The following is a 21,446-nucleotide window of genomic DNA, read 5'->3' on the forward strand; positions in this document are numbered from 1 at the left end:
GATTGGGTCTATACACAAGACAAAGCAGAGGCATTCTCACCACAAAACTGTGGCCATTGTTTTCCCAGTTCTGATTTCTTTTGTGTCTTTGTTGGAGGTGATGGGGAAATGAACTGAGAAAACTTACAGGGTGTGAAATCTTTCTTCTGCTAATCCAGTATTTATAAAAAATATATATGAAAATGAAGGATCAAAACAGAGGACTGCACATTAGGAGACCCACTTTCTGTTCCCAGCTTTGCCACAGAGTCTCAGAACTTGGGCATGTTAATAAAACTCTTTCGGTCTCAATTTCTCTATACGTAAAATGAAGATAATAATACTAATACCTCACAGATCCTTAATATTTATCAAAGGGAGATTTTCAACTGATTTTCATCAGCACTTGTGTTCCTAAGTTCCTTAAGCACTTTTGAAAATCTGGCCCAAAGTACCTTAAGATTCGTGGATGGAAGGCCCTATTGAACTGCAAAATATTACTATTAATAATGCTATTCCAATAACAAAATTATAATGATATGAAAAACAGGGTAGGCAAAAGTAGTAGAGAATTTTTTAAAATCCTTTTAAAAATTAGCACAGCACCACAGAATGTACGTATTTGTTCCATCATGACATTTAGGGGAGATCTTTCTATTTTCCACCCTAAAAATGCTGAGTATTTGTTGAACCACTGGTTATACTATCTGACTTTCTATTCTTTTTCTCTTCTGTTGCAAAGTTCTAAAGTTGCTTTTTGGCAAGGCATATAACTTCCACTTGGGTAGAAATGGTTGGAATTTTTCACTGAATATTAAATATTAGCGTGGGATAATTTTCAGGGACAGAAAATTTTATGAAACGCTAATATGTTTATGAAACCAAAAATGTTTGGAAAAAAAAGCCATGAAGCTCACAAAACTTCTTACTTCACCAGTGTTCCCAGCCTTGCATTCCATATTTAAATATAACATGGTGCAAGTGTATTAGTCTTTGATACATTCCTTGTGTTTCACTATGTTCTTTTTTCCAACCCCTCTCCCTCACTCCATTAATTGCTTATGCTTTTTTATTGCAGGAGTACTGAGGAAGTTGAATGAGACTTCAGATAAATGAATTGCAATAAAAAGATTATTGTAAGTCATGCTGCATGCACATATAAAAATTATAAGAAGGCTGAATATACAGATCTAAGACTTCACACAGATATTTTGTTTTAATGAGAAATTTGCTTCAAGGCAAGTTATTTCATTTGTAAGGACAATTTCTTCTTTTTTGCATTGAATAGTATTTTACATAGTTTAATTCTTTTTTTAAAAATGCACATACTATTTTTTACATTTAAAGGGTCGCCATCACATGAAATCTAACCAATTTTTTTAAAACCGGAGATAAGTCATTTTGCACATGGCATCAATTCATTCAGCCATATTATTGTGATAAAAATAAAAACACACAGCAGATTTTCTATTTTCAGATAAATGGTTCTCTTTTTTCTGTGTTGCCTGACTCACACAGAATGCGTAAATGGACAAAGTAAACAGTATAAAAACAAAGAAAAAATATTTTCCCATTGTTATCTCTCAATGACTGCTTTGAGGGTTACTTCTAACAATGTAGAAAAACACAACACAGAAATGTGATTTTTATATTGTGTCCCTTTAAATAAAACCCTACATTTTATTATTTATATAAATACCAAGGTATTTAAAAGACACAAAAATGACAAGCCCCAAAGAGATTTTTTTCATTCCAAATTCAACTTATTCCCTGACTTTGAATACTTTTCTCAGAGTGTGTCTGTAATGTGGTATCCTCCTTTTGGAAACAGATGTTTAGAAGGAATTTATTTTTTCCACAACGAACATGATCAGAAAGAAATATGCTGTAAGTCAACTTTGTTTTCTCTGCTGAAACATGTAATCCCTGAACTGAGTTGCTCTGACCTTCCACAAGTAGCAGGGTGATCATTCTCAGGGAATTTATGAGTATCACCATCTATTTGAAAAGAAAGCCCATGGATAAAAGAGGAAAATTAATTTGAATGTACGGTGAGAGTGAACATCAAGTGCTGGGCCATTCCCCAAATGGAATTTAGCCAAACTTGATCCTTAGGCAGAGAGCCAGAGACAACGTCCTACTGGTCGTAAATGCTATATTTTTCAGAAGTAGATATATGTTGTGTGTGGAGTGGGGAGGTGGGAGAGTCTCTTCCTCAAAGCAGACTGACAGTAGGATTTAAAGACCCTGGAGCATTAATCTTATCAGCTGTCCATGTTACCAGACTCAAAACCAGGGCAGCAGTAAAGCTTAAGTTTTTGCTAGAGGAAGATAGATGGAATGATCCACCTAAAACCACTACAGTGTAATTAAGGATAAATCCTTCAAAAAAAAAAATCTGATGAAACTGAAGTTTATAATCTAGACCACAAAGATCTATTGAAAAGACAAATATGTTAATTCATAATTAGTTTCAATCAGCTCATAAATTTCACAAGCATCAAATTACTCTCCACAGTGCCCCCCTCCCCACTTTTATTTTATTTTTTGTTTGTTTGTTTTTTTAGTTCCTCATGCTTCTGACAGTAATCCAGATTTGGAAGCCAAGGCTCAAACACACACACACACACACACACACACTTAGAAATCAAGCTTACTGATTGTGATTGTCTGTGATATACTATTCAGAACAGCCTACTCAGATGGGGAAGTTGGGTTGGCATTCATGCACAGGTGTGGATTTTTTTTTCTCCTGAGAGGTCAAAGCTCATACCCCACCGCACTGCTGCAGAAGTGCTCAATTAGACATGAGGACAGTGGCTCACCTGAGACATCAGCAGAGCAGACATGAATTTTTAACTCTTCTGTGCAATGAAGCATCAGTTGTTTTCAGTCCAATTCACTGCATGAGATGGAAACATCTTCGCTTTATATCAAGCTAAAATTCTTGTATTAATTATATCAATTTGCATAAAATTCAGATGGAGAAAAATGGCAGTACAGAGAAAGTTAATACACATTTTTCTGTGAACTGAATTTGATTAGATAGTTTTAAATGGATTCTGAATGTTAGAGGAACATATTGGAATAGACACAGGACCATTAAAATAGAAAAAAAAAAAACAGGTAAGCACAGGAAGAGAGACTGAACTGAGATAGAAAAAAAATAGTTGCCATAGATATATACCTACATACTTCATTTCATGCACTCATAATTCTCTCCGGCAGCTGCATGATTAATTCAAAGATTTATTGATTTTTTTTTTCCTTGCACAATCCTGCTGACCTGCTTTTGTTGACAGGTCTGTGTGGATCACACTACTCTGTCAGTTGAAAGTATGGCATCATGTTGGTCTCCGTGGCCTGGAGTAAACATTTTTACTAGTTCAACATAAATAGCATTTGAGTGCATGATAAAACAAACACCCTTTGTTTCTAATTGGGCAGATATGAACTAGAAAACCAGTAGCCTAAAAGCTGAGAAATATACTGAAAGTATAATGCATTTCTTTGTATTAAAATAGTTGTTTAGGGTTTCCCCTACAAAAAAGCCAACAGATTCAATTCTTCTAACAAATCACTAGAAAAAGCAAAGAAAATTTGGGATAGCTCTTATGGAATGCCAAAAAGTTGTAACTGTTATTGTGTATACATGGGATGATCAATTATCATCAAACAAGAGGATAGTGCTTCCCCCAGAAAATTAGGAGTAAGTAGTTCTTGTAATTATTGCACAGACCACTGGTTGTAAATTGACCCGTATTCCTAAGTAATGACTGATCATCTAAAACTTAGACTGAACAAATATATATACACCATTTTATTGGGGTCTGCATTTTGGAGACCAAAGTGAAGAAACAGAAGAAGAAAAGCTGTTCTTATGATATTTTTAGCCAGAGTGAAATCAGGAGATATCAGATATATCAATAGAACTGATTTTCTAGTGATCTTTTCAGTTCAATTTTGACTCTCAAGAGAGATGGATGGATCAGAGTAAGCATCTGAATTTTGGATGTCTGTCTGTCTGAACCTCTGAACATTTAAACGTTTATCCATGGCAACGATACTACACCCATTAATGGAGTTATTTTACTTCAACCAGTTAGACTGGTCAAAAAACTTCACCAGAAAATACTATTTCAAACTTAATCAATGTCAATGTCAGTTGTTATGAATTCACTCCATATCAAAATAAAATACAGGTCAGACATCATTGCTAGTGAAAGTTTCTACGTTTTACCACTTTGAAATCACAGCTAAACCACAAATATATAAACTTGGAAGGATTAGATATGTATCAGTAAATGCCAATTTCACCATACACACATAAATCAACACATATATATTTCCACGATAATATCAATTTAAATTTACAGATAGGCAAAGTAAGAAAAATGCAGTTGGAGAACTTAAGAGTTTGACTTAAGGATATTTAGTTTGTGTATTTTAACATATGATGTTGACAATTTATGCTTTAATGGTTATGAAGTTTTAACCTTTTGAAACTCAATGTCTGCTGTCATTACATAATTATTGTCTGACACCCACTCCCAATAATTTCCCACAACTGTGAAAATGTAAAGAAATAAATACACATAGGAAAAAAATGCTTACAAATAAACATTGGTATGATCCATTAAAATTATTAAAAAATAAAAATCAATTTTTATAGGACAACAGCTTTATGGCGTAATCGGTTCTGAGCAGCAAGGCATCCTTTCATTAAAATGAATGAGCTGATACCTCAATGTCATCCCTTCATATCAAATCCATCAGTGATCAAAAGGTTGTTTTTCTCAGGTCGGTTTCAGAATTTTGTTGGAATCATCTTGAAAACCCAGAGGATACTCAGTATCTATTCACCAACATATATACATGATGTAAATATCTAGGAGGGTAAGAAGAGCCATAAGCAGCTAACAGCATAGGATAATAAAAAAATAATGCTATGATCACTATTTTTGATAGAATTGCAAAGTTAGGGCTAGATCCACAAAGATGAGCACACCAATCCGCATCTGTATTACACATCATGGGATTGGGCTTGAATGAGTAGAGCCCATGCAGAAATTATAGGCTTGGACAGTGTCTCACATGCACAAATTAAAGGCTTGGACAGTGCCTTGAACACAAACAAAGTCACATGGATCAAAAACTGTCTGAGGAATTGTGAATAAAAGAAAAATAATAAAATTCAATGTGTCTGGTACAGGAAAGGAGTCCAGTGAGCAACACTGAAATTTAATAGTCCATTCTATCTTAATTCATATCTTTAATAAAGATCCAGTGGAGGGGAGGGGTAAACACCATGTTAATTAAGAGAGCAGAATATTTGGCAGTGCTATGAACTCCAGAAAGAGGACAGAGAATATAATGGGAGACAGAGTTGCAAGAAAAATCCGGCAGGCAATAATATGTGATTTAACCTGGAAAAATACAGATAAATTCAGGTATGTCTGGAGGGAAATAATCCAATGCGTAGATATTTCCAGTGAGAGAGAGAAACATTGCTGAAAGTACCTATTCATGACTGTGGATATCAAATTAATCATTAGTGTACAAAATAATAAGATAGCCCAAAAAAAAATCAAAACCAAAAACCAGTATAGTTTGGCGCTCATGTCTTGTAACGTGATGTATTGCACAACAGGCCACTAGGCCTGTGCTGAGCTCCATGAAGGGTACTCCCATACATACTGTGCTGCAGCATTGCCGTAGGCCATATATTAGAATCATTATGAAATAGTCTGAGAAGGTGAAAGCACCTTTCTTTGTGGCACAGGTCAGGCCCTAGAACATGGTGCTACTTTCTGGGCCCTTCAGTACCAGAAAGATGTGGACAAAACTGGAAGGAGAACCTGAAGAGAAATAAAATTGATTAAGGACTGAAAGGACTCCATCATTTGAAAAAAAGAATTATTATGTATATATTTATATTTGGTGAGGCTATAATGATGAGGGAGTGTAGCGTGTAATTGCCTATTAATATTCCAAGGATGGTGATTCAATAAAAGGAGAGTGGTTGTAACCAGGAGGAATGGCATTAAATTAGAAAGATATATAGAGATTGAGTGTCAGGAAAAGCGTCCTAATATTTGAAGACCTGACCCAGGAAGAAGATCCTCACTATTTCTCCTTCCCCACTCGAGGAAGGAAGGAAGGGCAGTGCCCCTTCTCCTCTCCAAGGTACCCATGCCACCTCTTCTTCCCCTCCTTTTGTGCAAGATCCCTCCCCTAGAGAGATTTGAATCCCGTCAATACTCCTATGCTCCTTACCTTTAAAAGGAAAAAGAAAAAAAGGCTGTGGAAGAAAGAGGGAAGAGATAGGGTGGAGAGATTTAAATGAAGGAGAAGGAAAAATAAATAATAAAAAATGCCATTTGCTTCCTAGGCACTCTTCAGTACTGACATATCTACAGTACCTTCACCCACAGCTGTGTCCTTTCACTTAGTGTAATACAGATAAAGTAACCAAAGGTGGGGCAGATTTCTGCCCCCTGGATTTTTGGTACATCCCTTTCTGATATATCCCTTGCCCCCTACTCCAACCTCCCACAGGCATCCATCTACATTCCCAATACTAAAAGGAAGAAGGGGCTGGGGGTGAAAAGTCTGAAAGGTCAACTATTACCCGGAAAGAAAATAACTGTGCTACTTATGTCCACTCCATCTGTAGCCACTCTAAGAAATACAAAACAAGACACTGCTCTCACAGCTGCCAACCCACCTCTTGCACATATGTTCTGCAATGCTAATTCAACAGTAAAAACACATTCGCTATCCATGACCTTAAATCCAATGAACCCTCTTTCTCTTTGTCTACATTATCAAAACATGATTAGATGACTGCAGACCTGGTGTTACCCCATAGCATCCCTCCAGGCTATTCAGACATCACCCTGTCAGAGGGCCAGAACCAAAATCCATTGAAGTAAACAGAGAGACTCCCATTGACTTCAGTGAACTTTAGACCAGGCCCAGAATGCACAGAAACAGAGTTGCTGTCTCACTCCTAAAGAAGAAGAATCTTTCCTGGGAAAAACGTCAGAATATTTCAAGTGTATCCCTTATTTGCAAGTCAACAAAATCTAAGTTAAAAGTCATGCCAAACAACTGACCTCCAGAGCATGAAGGTTTTCACAGAGAAGCTGAGAGAGACTGTGGAAGAGTCCCAAAAACTCATTGCCCTAGGAAACTTCAGGCCCATGGAGAGGACACATCTAATACAATGGTCTAAAATTTTCTATGCACCTATAGACCATGAATTGCCTGAACAACACATGTAATTGCTCACACCTTAATCTAAAAGTGGATATAGGAGATATATACATCTCTATCTTGATTAGGGTTACCATATTTTGTGCCTCCAAACGGAGGACACTCCACGGGGCCCCGGCCCCGCCCCCAGCCCCGCCCACGCCCCCGCCCCAACTCCGCCCCCTCCCCTGCTTCCCGCGAACATTTAATTCGCGGGAAGCCTGAAGCAGGTAAGGGGGGGGGAAGGAGGTGCGGCCCAGGCTGGCCCCCTGGTGGCTCCAGCCTGGGTTGGCTCGGGCCCTGGGGTGCCAGCCCCAGCCGACCACCCCCGGCCCGCCCAGCACTGCCGGCCGGCCCCCAGCGGCCCGGCGCACCCCCCGCGACCCCGGACCGGCTCCCGGCCCAGACCCCCGGCCCGGCGCACCCCCACGGCTCCGCGGCCGGGCGCACCCCGCGACCCCGGACCGGCCCCCCGGCTCAGCGCACCCCCGCGGCTCCGCGACCCCGGACCGGCCCCCCGGACCGGCGCACCCCCGCGGCTCCGCGGCCCGGCGCACCCCGCGGCCCCGGACCGGCTCCCGGACCGGCCCCCCGGACCGGCGCACCCCCGCGGCTCCCGGCCCGGCGCACCCCCCGGCCACGCGGCTCCATGGCCCGGCTCCCGGCCCCGCGGCTCCGCGGCCCGGCTCCCGGCCCGGCGCACCCCCGCGGCCCCGGACCGGCTCCAGGACCGGCTCCGCGGCCCGGTGCACCCCCGCGGCTCCCCGCGGACCCTCCAGCGGCCCGGCCCACCCCCCAGCGGCCCGGCCCCGCGGGCCCGGACTGGCTCCCGGCACCGCGCCCCCTGCTCCCTGCCTGGCCCCGCGCCCAGCCCAGCCCGGCACTGCAACCCTGGCCTGGCCAAGCCCTCCCGATTTTCCCGGACATGCCCGGCTTTTGGGGATTTCCCCCCGGACGGGGATTTGAACCCCCAAAAGCCGGACATGTCCGGGAAAATCCGGACGTATGGTAACCCTAATCTTGATCGGATCACTAACCCCTCCAATCAGACATCATAACCCAAATTCACAAACAGTAAACCTTAGTCACCACGGTCTGTCCTCAAAGACTAACAGATTGTGGTGTTTAGATGCTGCTTGTATTATTAGAACTGGGAGCACTGGCTGTTGCAAGTCTGAAAGGACAGGAAACAGGAAGGAGGGGGGAGGAGTTGAGGAGGCTGGGAGAGTTACAAAGTGTGCAGCTACAGCTTGGAGAAGAGACTTGCACTGACTAAACTGCATCAGCAAAGCAGGCCTCAAGCTCAATAGGTCCAAATGCAAATTTAGACAAACTGAGCTCTCCTTTCTGGGGCATACAATTTCACAGGCTGGACTAAAACCTGATGCAGATCATATCCTGGCAATTTCAAATGCTCCTCCTCCAACAGATTTGCAAACCTTACATTCCTTCTTGGGTCTTACCTCCTGGTATGCAAAATTCATTTCCAATTATGCTTCTGTCATTGAACCGTTACGAGAATTACTACGGAGAAGTTCAACCTTAGTGTGGACAATGGATGCACAAGTTAGTTTCGAAAGGGTGAAAGACTTGATTGTACATAGTCCAGTACTTGCATTATTCAGTCCTGCATTGCCTACAATTGTAACTACTGATGCTTCTGATTATGGACTTGGGGCTGTCCTCACACAACTTCATGAGGACATCACAAAGAGGACTGTTGCATTTGCTTCAAGGACACTAAGTAATGCTGAAAGAAAGACAGTTGAACAGAACCAAGCAAAGTCTAAGGCTTTCACAGACAAATGGTGGGGTGCTAAGGAACCAAAGTTTAAGTGTGGTTCCTTTGTTAGAATATGAAAACCTGGAATCTTACGCAAAGGGGACCATAAATTCACAGCTCCTCTTAAAATCATACAGAAGACGGGACCTTACACCTATCGACTTTCTGATGGGCGGGTATGGAATGCTGCTTATCTTGCACCTGCCTATGCACCAAGAGGAGATTATGCCAACACCCAGTCTGCATTGGATGACTTCACTGTAGAACCAACACAACAAGACATTGAAATGGAACCGGGGCTTAAAAGACGGCCTGTCAGACTCAGACGACCACCTGCCTGGACTAAAGACTATGTTATGTAATATCTACAGTGTTTTCGGTGTAATATTCCTGCCAACAGTATAGTGTCTTGTTTCATATTTGTTCCTGGGGTTAGAACAACAATGTTTATTTTAATTTGGAAACTTTCTTAAGAGAGGAGGGAGTGTGGTGTTTAGATGCTGCTTGTATTATTAGAACTGGGAGCACTGGCTGTTGGGAGTCTGAAAGGACAGGAAACAGGAAGGAGGGGGAGGAGTTGAGGAGGCTGGGAGAGTTACAAAGTGTGCAGCTACATCTTGGAGAAGAGACTTGCACTGTAAATAAAGTTCTGTTGAAGTTGTTAATACTTTGCCTGGGGATACAACACAGATCCAGTTAAATTCCAAGGCTTTCTTATGAACACCATAGCCAACTCATGGACCAAGGAGCGGAAAGTCTGGTGAGACATTATTCCTCCCTGTGTCCTCTGCTATTGACACACTCGTATCTAGACATATCCTCCCCCACCCAGTTTAGCATGGTTCCCAGATTATCACACTCTGATACAATGCAATAGAAAATACAGATGGAATAGATACTGTATATCAGCCAGTGGGAAGATTCTCCAATGAATGGGAGAAACAACATTGCTTGAGTCAGCTAAAATTGAACTATGTAAGTCACAGGAGAGCATACCACAAACTTGCACTGGCAGGAGAGGTATACAAAACCTAATAGATCCTTCCCATCTCTAATTTCTATCATGTGGTACTCCCCACATTAAACACTACTACCAAATGTAGAAAAAGTTGCAAATGCAATAACCGGGCATTTCTTAAATAATGCAGTAAGTTACTTTTCCCTAATGGTTCCTTAGGAAAATAACTTTGTTGAAAGAGAAAGCTAAGAAGCAATATCAGTTTTAGAGTTAAGTGAGCTTTACAAGTCTGCATGAAGCTTGGAAAACATATTGCTGTTGCAGCAAACTTAAAGTCCAATCCTGAAAAATGCTGAGCATCTGCACTTCCTATTAACATCACTAGCAATCAACAGAAGTTGCAGGTGCTCAGCAACTCTCGAAATCATGCCCTGAAAAAAAGAAAAAGGAGGAGGAGTCTGGCTGTGGCATTTTTCTGTGTAGTATTACAATTTAAAAGAGTATTTTAAGTCCTTAGCTGCATTATTGATATTAGATTATTCAAAAACTCTACATATGTTTAAACCTCTTTTACTGTCAACATCAGGTCTAGCGATTTAGATTTTTATTCTGTTCAACTTGGACAATGAAAAATCTTAGAGCTAGCATTTGAAGTTATGTTATATGGCTGTTGATTGTTAGAGAGAAATGGGTGAATTTTGGATGCATTCAAATCTAGATCTCATCTTTGCATGTGGGACCATCTTCTATATTGCCAATATTTCTAAAGGACTAGAATTTATATAGAAAACTATCTACATTCATAAATAATATTAATTAGAAAATTTAACCCATTTTAACCATGCGCAGTGTTCACTATTAAGGAGAAAAATGTTCACCCCAAGGATTTTGAGATGCTGCCATAATCTCCAAATATAAGTACAGATGAAAACTTCAGTTCTGTATCTTAGATACCACTATGTGGTAACTACTGGCAAACAGGACTGCTGACCATCAATCATTGCAATTCATAGAACTCTTGGTGGAAAGAGATCCAAGAAACCTTGGAGCCTTCTAAAGTTAAGACTTAAAGAATGTGGTGTAAATTATGCAATTCGTTATATTAAATGCAGGTCATTGTGCATCAGTGACACATTCTCAGCCTTGGTCCGCTCTGCCTAATTTATGGCCCATGGAAAGTGCAGAGGCTCAAAGACTCAACAGCTGTCATCCTTATGTCAATCAAAACCCTTCAGGGACTTGTTTACCTTTCATAGTTCTATACCTTTCGTTCAAAGCTGCTATTCTTTCACTGCTAATTAAATCCCCACAATAAATACTGTCCCTCTTCTTTATCTACCTTTTTTAAGTCATCCTATTTTTCACACAACTCAGATCCTTTCAAGGTTTGTTATTAGACAGGAAAAGGGGGGAATTTACGCAGAAGGGTCCATGCACCTCTTGTTAACCTCATTAAACTACACAGGTCCATTAAAATCTCAAAAAAACCTCACAGTTCTCATCATCTAGCTAACATGGTATTCATAATAAACCAAGAACAGATATAAAGAGTGTGTGTATTTAGATTATATACAGCTACCCCTTCAAAATGTAAAATTGCAAATATTTTAATATAAAGATTTTTATAGACAATATTATTGAACTGTTTTGTTTATATTTTTTCTCTTTTTCTTTTCACCTCTATTTTCTTCTAATGCATATCATAGTACATCCTTTCTGCTGTCTTCTCAGTGTCTGCTTTCCCTTGTCTCTTTAATGTTATAGGGAAAGCAGACAAAGTTTCAATTTGTTTGTGTCTCATACCGTTGTAACCCCCAGAAAGACAGGTTCTCTCTTACTATGACTACAGTTTATTTACCCTCCTCCCTTCCACTCTTTTCCTCACTTTTCCCTCCACTTAATCTTCTCCTTCCTTGTCCCTTCACTGTTCTCTTACACTCACCCCTTTTCATAATCCTCTTTCAGTCACCACTCCTGTCCTCCACTCACCCCAGGAACTGATCAACAATCGAACGGGTATGGAGCTACTCTTTACCCACCCAACACAGGGAGAATCAGTGACTATTTTGCCTTTGCCTGTCCTCTTCCCCGCCTGGCTTTGCTGTTTGTTGGGGCTGCCTGAAGTACACAGAGCAACAGTTCGGAACTGAGACAGAGACCAGAACCAAGCATTAGTCCCCTTTTGGTGGCTGAATGCAGAGGGTGGGGAGTGGGGCAGCAGCAGTGGAAAACACAACAGCACCGTGCATTACACTTTGTTTTCAGTTGTCACTGCACAAATGTGCTTTACTGCATTCATTAGGCTCTTCTGGAAAAATGGTTTTCAGTAGTTGCAAAATCAACACAGCACAGTGCCAGATTCTAATGGAGTGACAATCTATGGGGGTAATTTCATGAGGGAAAATAGTGAGGACTCAGAAGAAACTTTGTATGTACAAAGTTAGCTAGTAGTCACATGACAAGATTTACAACAAAGGATTACTTAAGTTTTCATGTTTAGTGTGACCTGCAAGACATGATTCACTAGAACGCATATGTGGGTCTCAAAGATCTAGCTACAATACTTACAAAGACACAAGTGCAAGTCCCTCTAAAATTGCTCCTATCTACTGTCCATTTTTCTATTTTTCACATTTCAAATGTTAGGCGAGGTCTATACTGTGGGGGAAAAGTGATTGATTTCCCCCACAGAAGAATTGTTAGTATTAGGAAAGATGGGTGAGCAAATGTCTGTCTGAATGGATATAATTTTACTATTTGTAGTTTCTAAAATTGATTTTATTTTAATTTTTCATTGAAAATTTTTGTGGAAAAAAGTTTGTGGGAAAATTTTCATTACACATATTCACCATTTTTATTAAACATAGGCAACTACTGCTTTAAATGAAGGGGAATCTGTTAGCAACAGAGCTCCAGATAAGGTCCAGGGCCTACCTTCTGGGGATGCCTTCCAGTGGCCTTCTACCCCCTCACCTTTGCACTAACCCTGATCCATGGCATGAAACCAGAACCAGGAAATAGAGAAGGGTCTCTTACCAGCAGTCCTGTGCATTACATATTTACTACAAACTAAAATCCCTATGGACAGCTTTCTGCTCTCAGATAACTTCAGTGGGACCTCCTTATGCACAACCAAAAGCAGAATCCAGCCAATAGATTATAAAGTTACAGATGTCTAGCATGTTGCATCATTATGAAACCAACAAGACTTCTAGTGTCTGAGCTAAGACATATTTCCTGTGTACTTCTAAAAAACTAGATTTTGGTATATATAATGAGCAGCAATGCTTTTAAAAGCAAGCAAGCAAGCAGAGAGTTGGTTTTACATAGAAAAAAGGACAACTAACATACCGTGTAATAGCGGAGCATCTGAAACAAGGATTGTGGCTCATTTGCAAGTCCCTTTATTCTAAAATTCAGGATGGGGTCTCCATATATTTTAGTATCTGAAATGTTCACTCTAGATTATATCTGAAAGGATTGTATGCAAGTGTAACTAATTCAAAAGCAAAAATCACTCTTCTAAAACTAGAACATGCAGCACCTGTTAAGAGTGCTGGCTTGTTTACCTTTTTTAGGAAGTCTCACACTTCCCTCCATGGGTCTACGCTTGCTGTCTTACTTGTGTGTTCTTCAACAGATAATCCTTATGGGAGATTTTATTTTCAACTTTCTCTCTTTTATGGTACTGTATACTTAGTTTTATACCACTGTTTCCATGGCATTTTGTCTAATACAGTCTGTGATAATCTCCAGTAAATATACATCCCTAGCAGATTCCTTGTAGTGGTTTCTGCTCATTTTAACTTTCCTTTCTGATGACATCCACTACTCACTGATAATCAGCCATATTTCTCTTTTAATCCTATCCTGTCACTAATGTTCTAATATTAAATTGTCAGATGCAAAAACATACTATTGTCTATTTCTTTTCAACACTTCACAAAAGTTGATCAGACACACATGGGAAAGTTGTTCTCATATTTGGTACCTATGTTAGTATACATTTTCCCTCAAAATATAGATCACTAGTAGAAAACAGATCAATAGTCCTGTTATGTCTTAGCATCCTATTCATCAGCACTGGGAATCCAAGACTTTGAGGTTAATCAATATCCACCATTTGAGTTCATGGCCATATTATTGTTGAATTGATCATGGAGAGAAATCAAGGCAATTGTCTCATAAAACACATCACTTTTTAAAAAGCTAGCACTATTAAGCTGCTGCTAAAGTACTGTGATAGTAAACAGCAAACCCTACAGTCATTCTAGTTAAACTGGACTGATGTCCCCTGCCTCCCTTTAACACTGGTACTGAGGAGTTCATCAGAACAACTGTAATTAAATATAGACTTTATATTTGATCTGGCAAGATATACTAAACAACCTTTTAAAGAGCATCAGTTTTAATGGATAGTTTTTGCTTGCTTTGTGACTGCACGCAATTTTTTTTTCAGATATACTGTTGTAGGATCAGAGCCATGATAAATGTATTAAGTCTTCATTTTTAATGGCTTGCTGTACTGTTTCTAAAACAAACAAGTTCCAGATGTAATGGCTTATTAGGTGAATCCACCCTATCCAGCTCATGGAAATGCAGTTCCACACTTTTTTTTCTTCCAGGGACATAACCAAACTGGATTTAATGGAGGAACAAGACACGGACAGGAATGAATGGTGATACTGTACTGCTCTCTGTGTCTATAAAGATGCTTTGGGAGGAGAAGAAGATTTTTAATGGATGCAGCTTCATCAATTAAAAAAGTCAAAAGTACTATGAGAAAAAATGTTTAGGCCCAGCTGATCAATAAAGGACTATTATTATGTTCCTTCATAAGAACATAAAAATGACCATACTGGGTCAGACCAAAGGTCCATCTAGCCCAGTATCCTGTCTTCCAACAGTGGCCAATGTCAGGTGCCCCAGAGGGAATAAACGAGTGATCCATCTCCTGTCGTCCATTCCCAGCTTCTGGCAAACAGCGGTTAGAGACACCATCCTTGCCCATCCTGGCTAATAATCATTGATGGACCTATCCTCCATGAATGTATCTAGTTCTTTTTTGAAGCCTGTTATACTCTTGGCCTTGACAACATCCTCTGACAAGGAGTTCCACAGGTTGACTGTGTGTTGTGTGAAAAAATACTTCCTTTTGTTTGTTTTAAACCTGCTGCCTATTAATTTCATTGAGTGACCCCTAGTTCTTGTGTTATGAGGAGTAAATAACACTTCCTTATTTACTTTCTCCACACCAGTCATGATTTTATAGACCTCAATCATATCTCCCCTTAGTCGTCTCTTTTCCAAGCTGAAAAGTCCCAGTTTTATTCATTTCTCCTCATATGGAAGCCATTCCATACCCCTAATCATTTTTCAGCCACTAGAAGGACAGATGTTGAAGGCAGAGGCTTGACTAACTAGGTAGACTGTTTCTATGTTCTATGTAGCCATTGTGGCTTCCAGAGGAGCAGCATTCCCTCTACAATAGTAGGGAAGAGGCTGCAGAAACATATATTGTACTCTAGACTTCAGAATTATGAGGAAAATCCAAAGATGTGGTGGTGCTCCAACAGGGTAGGAATCAGGCTGTGAGGAGACAAGTCACGTTGGTGAAATTTTTCAAGATGTTCTGAATTGATAATTGAAGGAACTTTTAATAATATTAAATTATCTAACTTAATAGACTATTTTAAGATTAAGAGAAATTAAATAGAAACCCATGTAATTATGTGTTTGGTAATTTTAATTATATTATATATTCTTTTAACAGGTTACAATAATAATAAAGATATTTGTAACATTTAATGGCTCAATCCTGTTCTTTAATGCATGACCACAAATCACATCATCTGTATTGTATTTGCAATCCCGGAGTCCCAACTACTATAACGGGATTTGTGGTTCTTGTGTTCAATGGGGGTCTGCATGGGTGCAGGTTTCTACCCATGAAGATCAGATAGTTGGATCAGAGCCCACATGGGACAATGTAAAAAAATGGACTAAAGTGGATTTAGTGCACTTAAAAACTATACCGATATCAGTGGACAAGGTGATTAATCACTTTAAAATACTACATTTCTGTACCAAACGAGTCTATTTTCATATTGTCTCAAAAATATGTATGAAGGGACAAACCATTTAAACAATAGTTTTACCAGAAACAGGAAGTCAAATTTAGAAGACAAGATATATAGAAACAAAGAATTCCATTTCTATCCGCACCACATTTATCCAAAATGGAGGGTGGTTAACCTAAGAACTTACAATCTTTAACTCATTTCATCACATACTGTAGCATAGTGTAAACACATTCTTAATATACAATGCACTGACATTTAGCTCTGATTATTGTCCCCTTGCTGCAATACTCAACAGCTGTACTTTCACATCCTGTGCATGTACATCATTTACTTGAGCATATAATAGCAGATGTATTCTGTGTTTATCCGCATAATACACATTTCAGCTGTAGTACAACAACATGCTCTTTCCATATGATACAGTCTATATACACATATGTTGTTCTATGGATTTTTTACATACTATTATCTAGAAAATGTTGGATTGCTACGGTGAAATCCTGGCTCCCCTGAAGTCAACAGTAGAACTCACACCACTGACTTCAATGGAGCCAGGATTTCACTCCTAGACCCGTTTGTGAGGTTAAATCAGTTCAATGGGATTCTTCTTTTTTTTTTTTAAATGGGATCTTTGCTGCATCTATACATACTTTCAGTACATATTGTAGATGTTTTGCGGAGTCCTAACTAGAAAATTCAATTATTTTCATGAAAGTTTGCAGTTTTCCAACAGCAAAGTAAATTTTCTGTATACACAGCAGTGCAGATAGTTCTTTTTATAAACATACAGTTTAACTTCAATATATGCATAAATATATTTGGTTTACATCAAAAATGTTATTATGTTATGTCTGTGGATAGTATATATAAGCTTTCACACTGTGAAAGCTTCCAAATGTTGTTTATAGGCGTACCTGATACAAAAATATTATTGAAATATGGGAGTCAATTGCACATATCATTTAAAAGAACCAAAATAAATGTAATTCAAAATTTCTTTTACTCCATAACTAACTTCATCACTAGAAAACAATCACAACCCAACAAACAGTTTGACATTCAAAACAAAAAATTCTATGGCAAACAGAATTTCCTTTAAAAAACCCATCAAGTCAACACTACGCCACAATGCCAAGAAATTCTGACTTTGTGTCTAGTGTAAAACAAAATACATGTTAATTTCCCTGGGAGCAAGCTAAAAAAAGCCAGAGCTGTCTCAAAGCTTCAAGTCACACCTAATCACGAGGATGCATCAGAGCTAAATGTGCTATACATTAATTACAATGGAAAGATGAAATATCATTCAGCTATAATCAACACAAAGGAACCATTGAGCATTATAGAAAACACAGAAACCATATCCAATAGGGAAAGAAAGCCATTAAAGCCTACCTGAGACAAGTGAGACTGTGTCTTTCTCCCAAGAGACAACAGTGATGTATGCCTCCACAGAGGAGGGGATAATGCACTTGAAGACCGCTACATTGCCTCTCATGGCTTTCTGGTCCTCCACACGGACTGTGTAGGGTTCCCGTAAAACTAAAATGGAAGAATAGTGAGTTTTTGTTAATGAGTGAGATGGTAAAGCCAAGGTAGAATTAAATAGAAAGAAGTCCTGTCTGGAAAGACAGGTGGGTATCATTTCCCCAAGGACTGAATGTAAACAACACATTTCCTCGGCCTTTATAAGGGAAATCAGAAGATGAGCTCATGCCCATCACTCCTTTCACTTTCACATGCCTTACAGCAGGCTTAGTCAAAGCCACAAACCCAAAATGGTGGGATTGTGCCCTGCTCCAGTTCTTCCATTGATCTTGCACAATTCACCCAGGATAAAGACAAATTAGGCAGGCAAGTAAAATATTATTAGACTTTCTTCATCCTAATGGCAAGGGTAAGAAAGTACATTTTGTGTCTTGGCTGGTAAATCTGTGATAATTTTACACTGCTGATCTGAAGGGTCTCCCTGAAAGAACTCCAAGATCCTCTTGTTTATTCCAATAGTATATTATACCTCATAAACATTTCAGTGTTCATCCTCTAGTTAATTCTAGGTGCAAGGGGGGAAATCATTTCCCAACAGAAACAGTCTCCACATGGAAAAAAATTATGCTCTGTCTCATGCCAGCTTGTTTAGGTTCTTATACCATACTTCCTTCAGAAGCTCAGTGTTCTACTTTACCAGAGGGAGCACAGGTTCCCCCAATACTGGTGGGAGATTCCCATATGGTGGTTCCGTTGAATTAAGCTACCAACCTTCTCTTAGTGCGAGGATAAGTGGGACAACCAGAAGGATGGGAGAGAGGAATTTAGGATGGAGGAGAGCGAGAAGAGTTGAAGGTGCTAACTGTGGAATCAACAGAGGTGAGTGAGAGGGAAGGAAAGAGGGTGCTCAGATTTCCAGAGAAGTGAAGCGTGTTAATAGACTGAAGGTCTCAAAGGTTGAGCAGAAAAGTGAGGCTGGAGGTGGAGTGGGCAACACTGAAAGAAATAAGGTAGTGATCAGAAAAAGGAAACTCTGATAGTGAGGTACATTAGTGGGAACAGTACTAGTGACCCTGCTGGCAGCTTGGAGAATTGATCCAGAGATGAAGGTCAAAGGAAGATGATAGGGAGTGGAAGATGCAACAGCATCTACCAGGTCAATACGACAGCTGAGCATTTTTGGGGTAGGGGGTGGAAGATAAATGGGAGAAGAGGAAATCCAGGCACTGTAATCGATAAAAAATAGAAATGAGAAGCCTGTGGACAGTAACTAACAGGAGAGGGAGATTAATGCCTGATGGAGTACAGTTCAGAAGTGGAAAAGGTGGGAAGTGGCATAAGTGAGACAGTAGGAGCTCAATACCACCATTGCTTCATATCTGGGCTGTGTGAGAAGAGACCACTACAAGAATGCAGCTACAAAAGAGGTGTTGGAAAAGGGGGAGGCCAGTTTCAGTGAATACAAAGAGATGAAAGGAGCAAGAGGCAAAGCGGCCATGCAGGTCTAGTAGTCATCATACTAATGAGAGTAATTTCAGTGCCCTAAGGTAATCATGTCAGTCGAGCTATGGGACCATTGTATAGAAACTTCCTCTACTCCCACTGCAAAACAAAACAAAAAACTAAACAAAAAAATTCACTGAGAGCAAAATTTAAGTACAAGCATATTCACTCTAAGTGGGTGTGGCTGTATTTGCTTCCCAGTATTTAGATATATATTTCTGGAATAAAGAAGCCATGGACTTATAAAATGGTGACCTCTTTACAATTGCTCCTCATTAAAAACAAACAAACAAAAAAAGTGTGTATGGCCAGATTCAAATTGTAAGTTAAGCATGTACAAATAGTGAAGGGTTTCAAGTAACAGTGCAACCACTGCTCATGAAGAGGAAAGTGTTTTTTGTTTTTTGTTTTTTTGTTTTTTTCAGTTTTACAATCTGGATAGACAATTATATAGTTTAAAGGTCAACAGGTCTAAAAATAATATGAATCAATTAAGTAGTAAGAGAAGACGGCATCATTAGTCTAAAAATACTGTATATTACTGATTATAAATAATGAGGCAAAGTTACTAACTCTGATCACAGACTTGCTGGATTGTCAGAAGCATATGTTCTCTTACAGCAGCTTCCTTGGAACACCTCTTCACATGTGAAAGAAGCCAGCTACCATCTTCTTTCCATACTCCAGTGAAGGGCTCACAAAGCACAAGGATCTCCTTCTTTATGTGGCTAACTGTCCCCTACCACTAATGCTCCAGGGATAGCTCACAGAGCATGGGCTATTTTGAGAAGGTATCATGACACAATATTATGAACAGGGATAGTGCAAGGTGGTTCACATTTTTTCTGAACTACTTGTACAGTTACAAAAACCTGTCATGTCGTTAAAAAAGCCACTTCCAGGGCAATTTTTCCAAGAAGCAAATGTACACAAACACCTGTAAATCAGTGAAACTTGACAGAGGCAGAACTAATCTCATTTCCTCAATCCTTTGCTGGGGAGATTTACAGTATCTGGACCTTGACATTTTGGCATATGGGAAGGGAGAGGGCACACGTTCATCAGATTTCCAAACCAAACTATTAATCTTTGGAATTTGCAATATCCAAGGAGGTTGAGGTAGATCACAAGTAATTATTCAGTTCCAAACTGCATGAGACAGTTCTTGTTTGTGTACATGCACTAACTTCTTTGTTTAATGCATTCACAATGTTGCTAAGCCTCATGATTTTATCATGAGCCTTGTGATTTTTGCTGTTTTTCTTAAAGCCCCAGATCCCAGAGTCATTTGATTGCATGAGACTCATCTTTCATGGGGAAAAAAAAAAAGTCTAGCTTTCACAGTTGCTTGGGGGAAAAAAACAACTTGAAAGCAAGATGGACCTACCTCCATTTTCCCCCTGCTAAGGATCTGGCCCAGAGCGTTTATCTACATTACATGCAAAGCCAAACAAATTTCAGCTCAACCATCCCTTTGAGCACCTCCACCATCCACAAAAATCCACAGGGTAGCTGCTGGACAGGCTAAGTTTTCTTCCAGGGATTTCCTAGGATGGATGCCAGGGACTCATTGCCTCTCCTGACCAAACAGGAACTAGCTTTGTGTTAGGCTATTCCATTAGTCACATGTCTAGCTCTAAGAAATCCTCTGATTGGCTGGGAAGGAGGGCACTGCACCCACTTTATGAGGCACTAGGGGGGAGCAAAAGGCCATTCCAGCTTTCATTCTGCTTGCAGCAGGGTTTCTCTCTACCTGCGGTGGGGTAAGGCTTAGGCCCAGTCGTTGGTCCTTTCCTCAGGATACTGCATTTAATTACCAAATAGAGAGAGGTTTTATGTTGACTTATCGCAGCGTTCTCTTTTCTGCTGTGGCCAAGCCAGAATCATGTTCAGGCTTCCATATGATCCAGCATTTTGTGTCAGAACTTCTGGGGGACTGTGTAGTCTTTGCCAGAAGTTACATTTTGTCATCTCTTTGCTCTCTTCATAACATAATACGCAGAGGCTGCATTGGTAGCTGGGTTCCAAATAACCGTGTTTACTAACTATATAAAAATATACAAGGCCTTGCTATCTGTACACACTGCTACTCTGGCAGGGTTCTGATGGCTCCTGCAATAAAAAATAGGGAGGCCCACTAGAGGGCTCCGAAACTATTTATGGGGATATCACCCAGTTCCTATACATTGCAAATACATTATCCAGTTTCTGTAGGGATCGCAGGGAGGGGTATATATCTCCCAGAATTGTGGGATTGGGCGTATCCCTGAGACTGAATGATGGAGATAGCCTGGTATCTGGCTCAATGGCAGCTCTAATGCTCTTGATATTTGTTGGTGAGGAGGAGGGGGGATTTGTGATCCAAGCCCTGTATGCAGGCCCAGATGGGCTTGGCTGT

General features: G+C 39.9%; 1 protein-coding gene across 1 annotated transcript in view; it reads right to left on the reverse strand.

Annotated features, from left to right (window-relative positions):
• The window catches only part of DSCAM (DS cell adhesion molecule), a 630,903-nt gene that overhangs the window by 514,841 nt on the left and 94,616 nt on the right, over positions 1-21,446 (reverse strand). Inside the window, exon 3 of the mRNA XM_054049425.1 lies at positions 17,453-17,599. Coding sequence (XP_053905400.1) covers positions 17,453-17,599 — 147 coding nt within the window. The remainder of the gene's footprint in view (positions 1-17,452; positions 17,600-21,446) is intronic.

Source organism: Malaclemys terrapin, chromosome 1, assembly GCF_027887155.1.
Source record: "Malaclemys terrapin pileata isolate rMalTer1 chromosome 1, rMalTer1.hap1, whole genome shotgun sequence".
In the NCBI taxonomy this organism is placed as follows: Eukaryota; Metazoa; Chordata; order Testudines; family Emydidae; genus Malaclemys; species Malaclemys terrapin.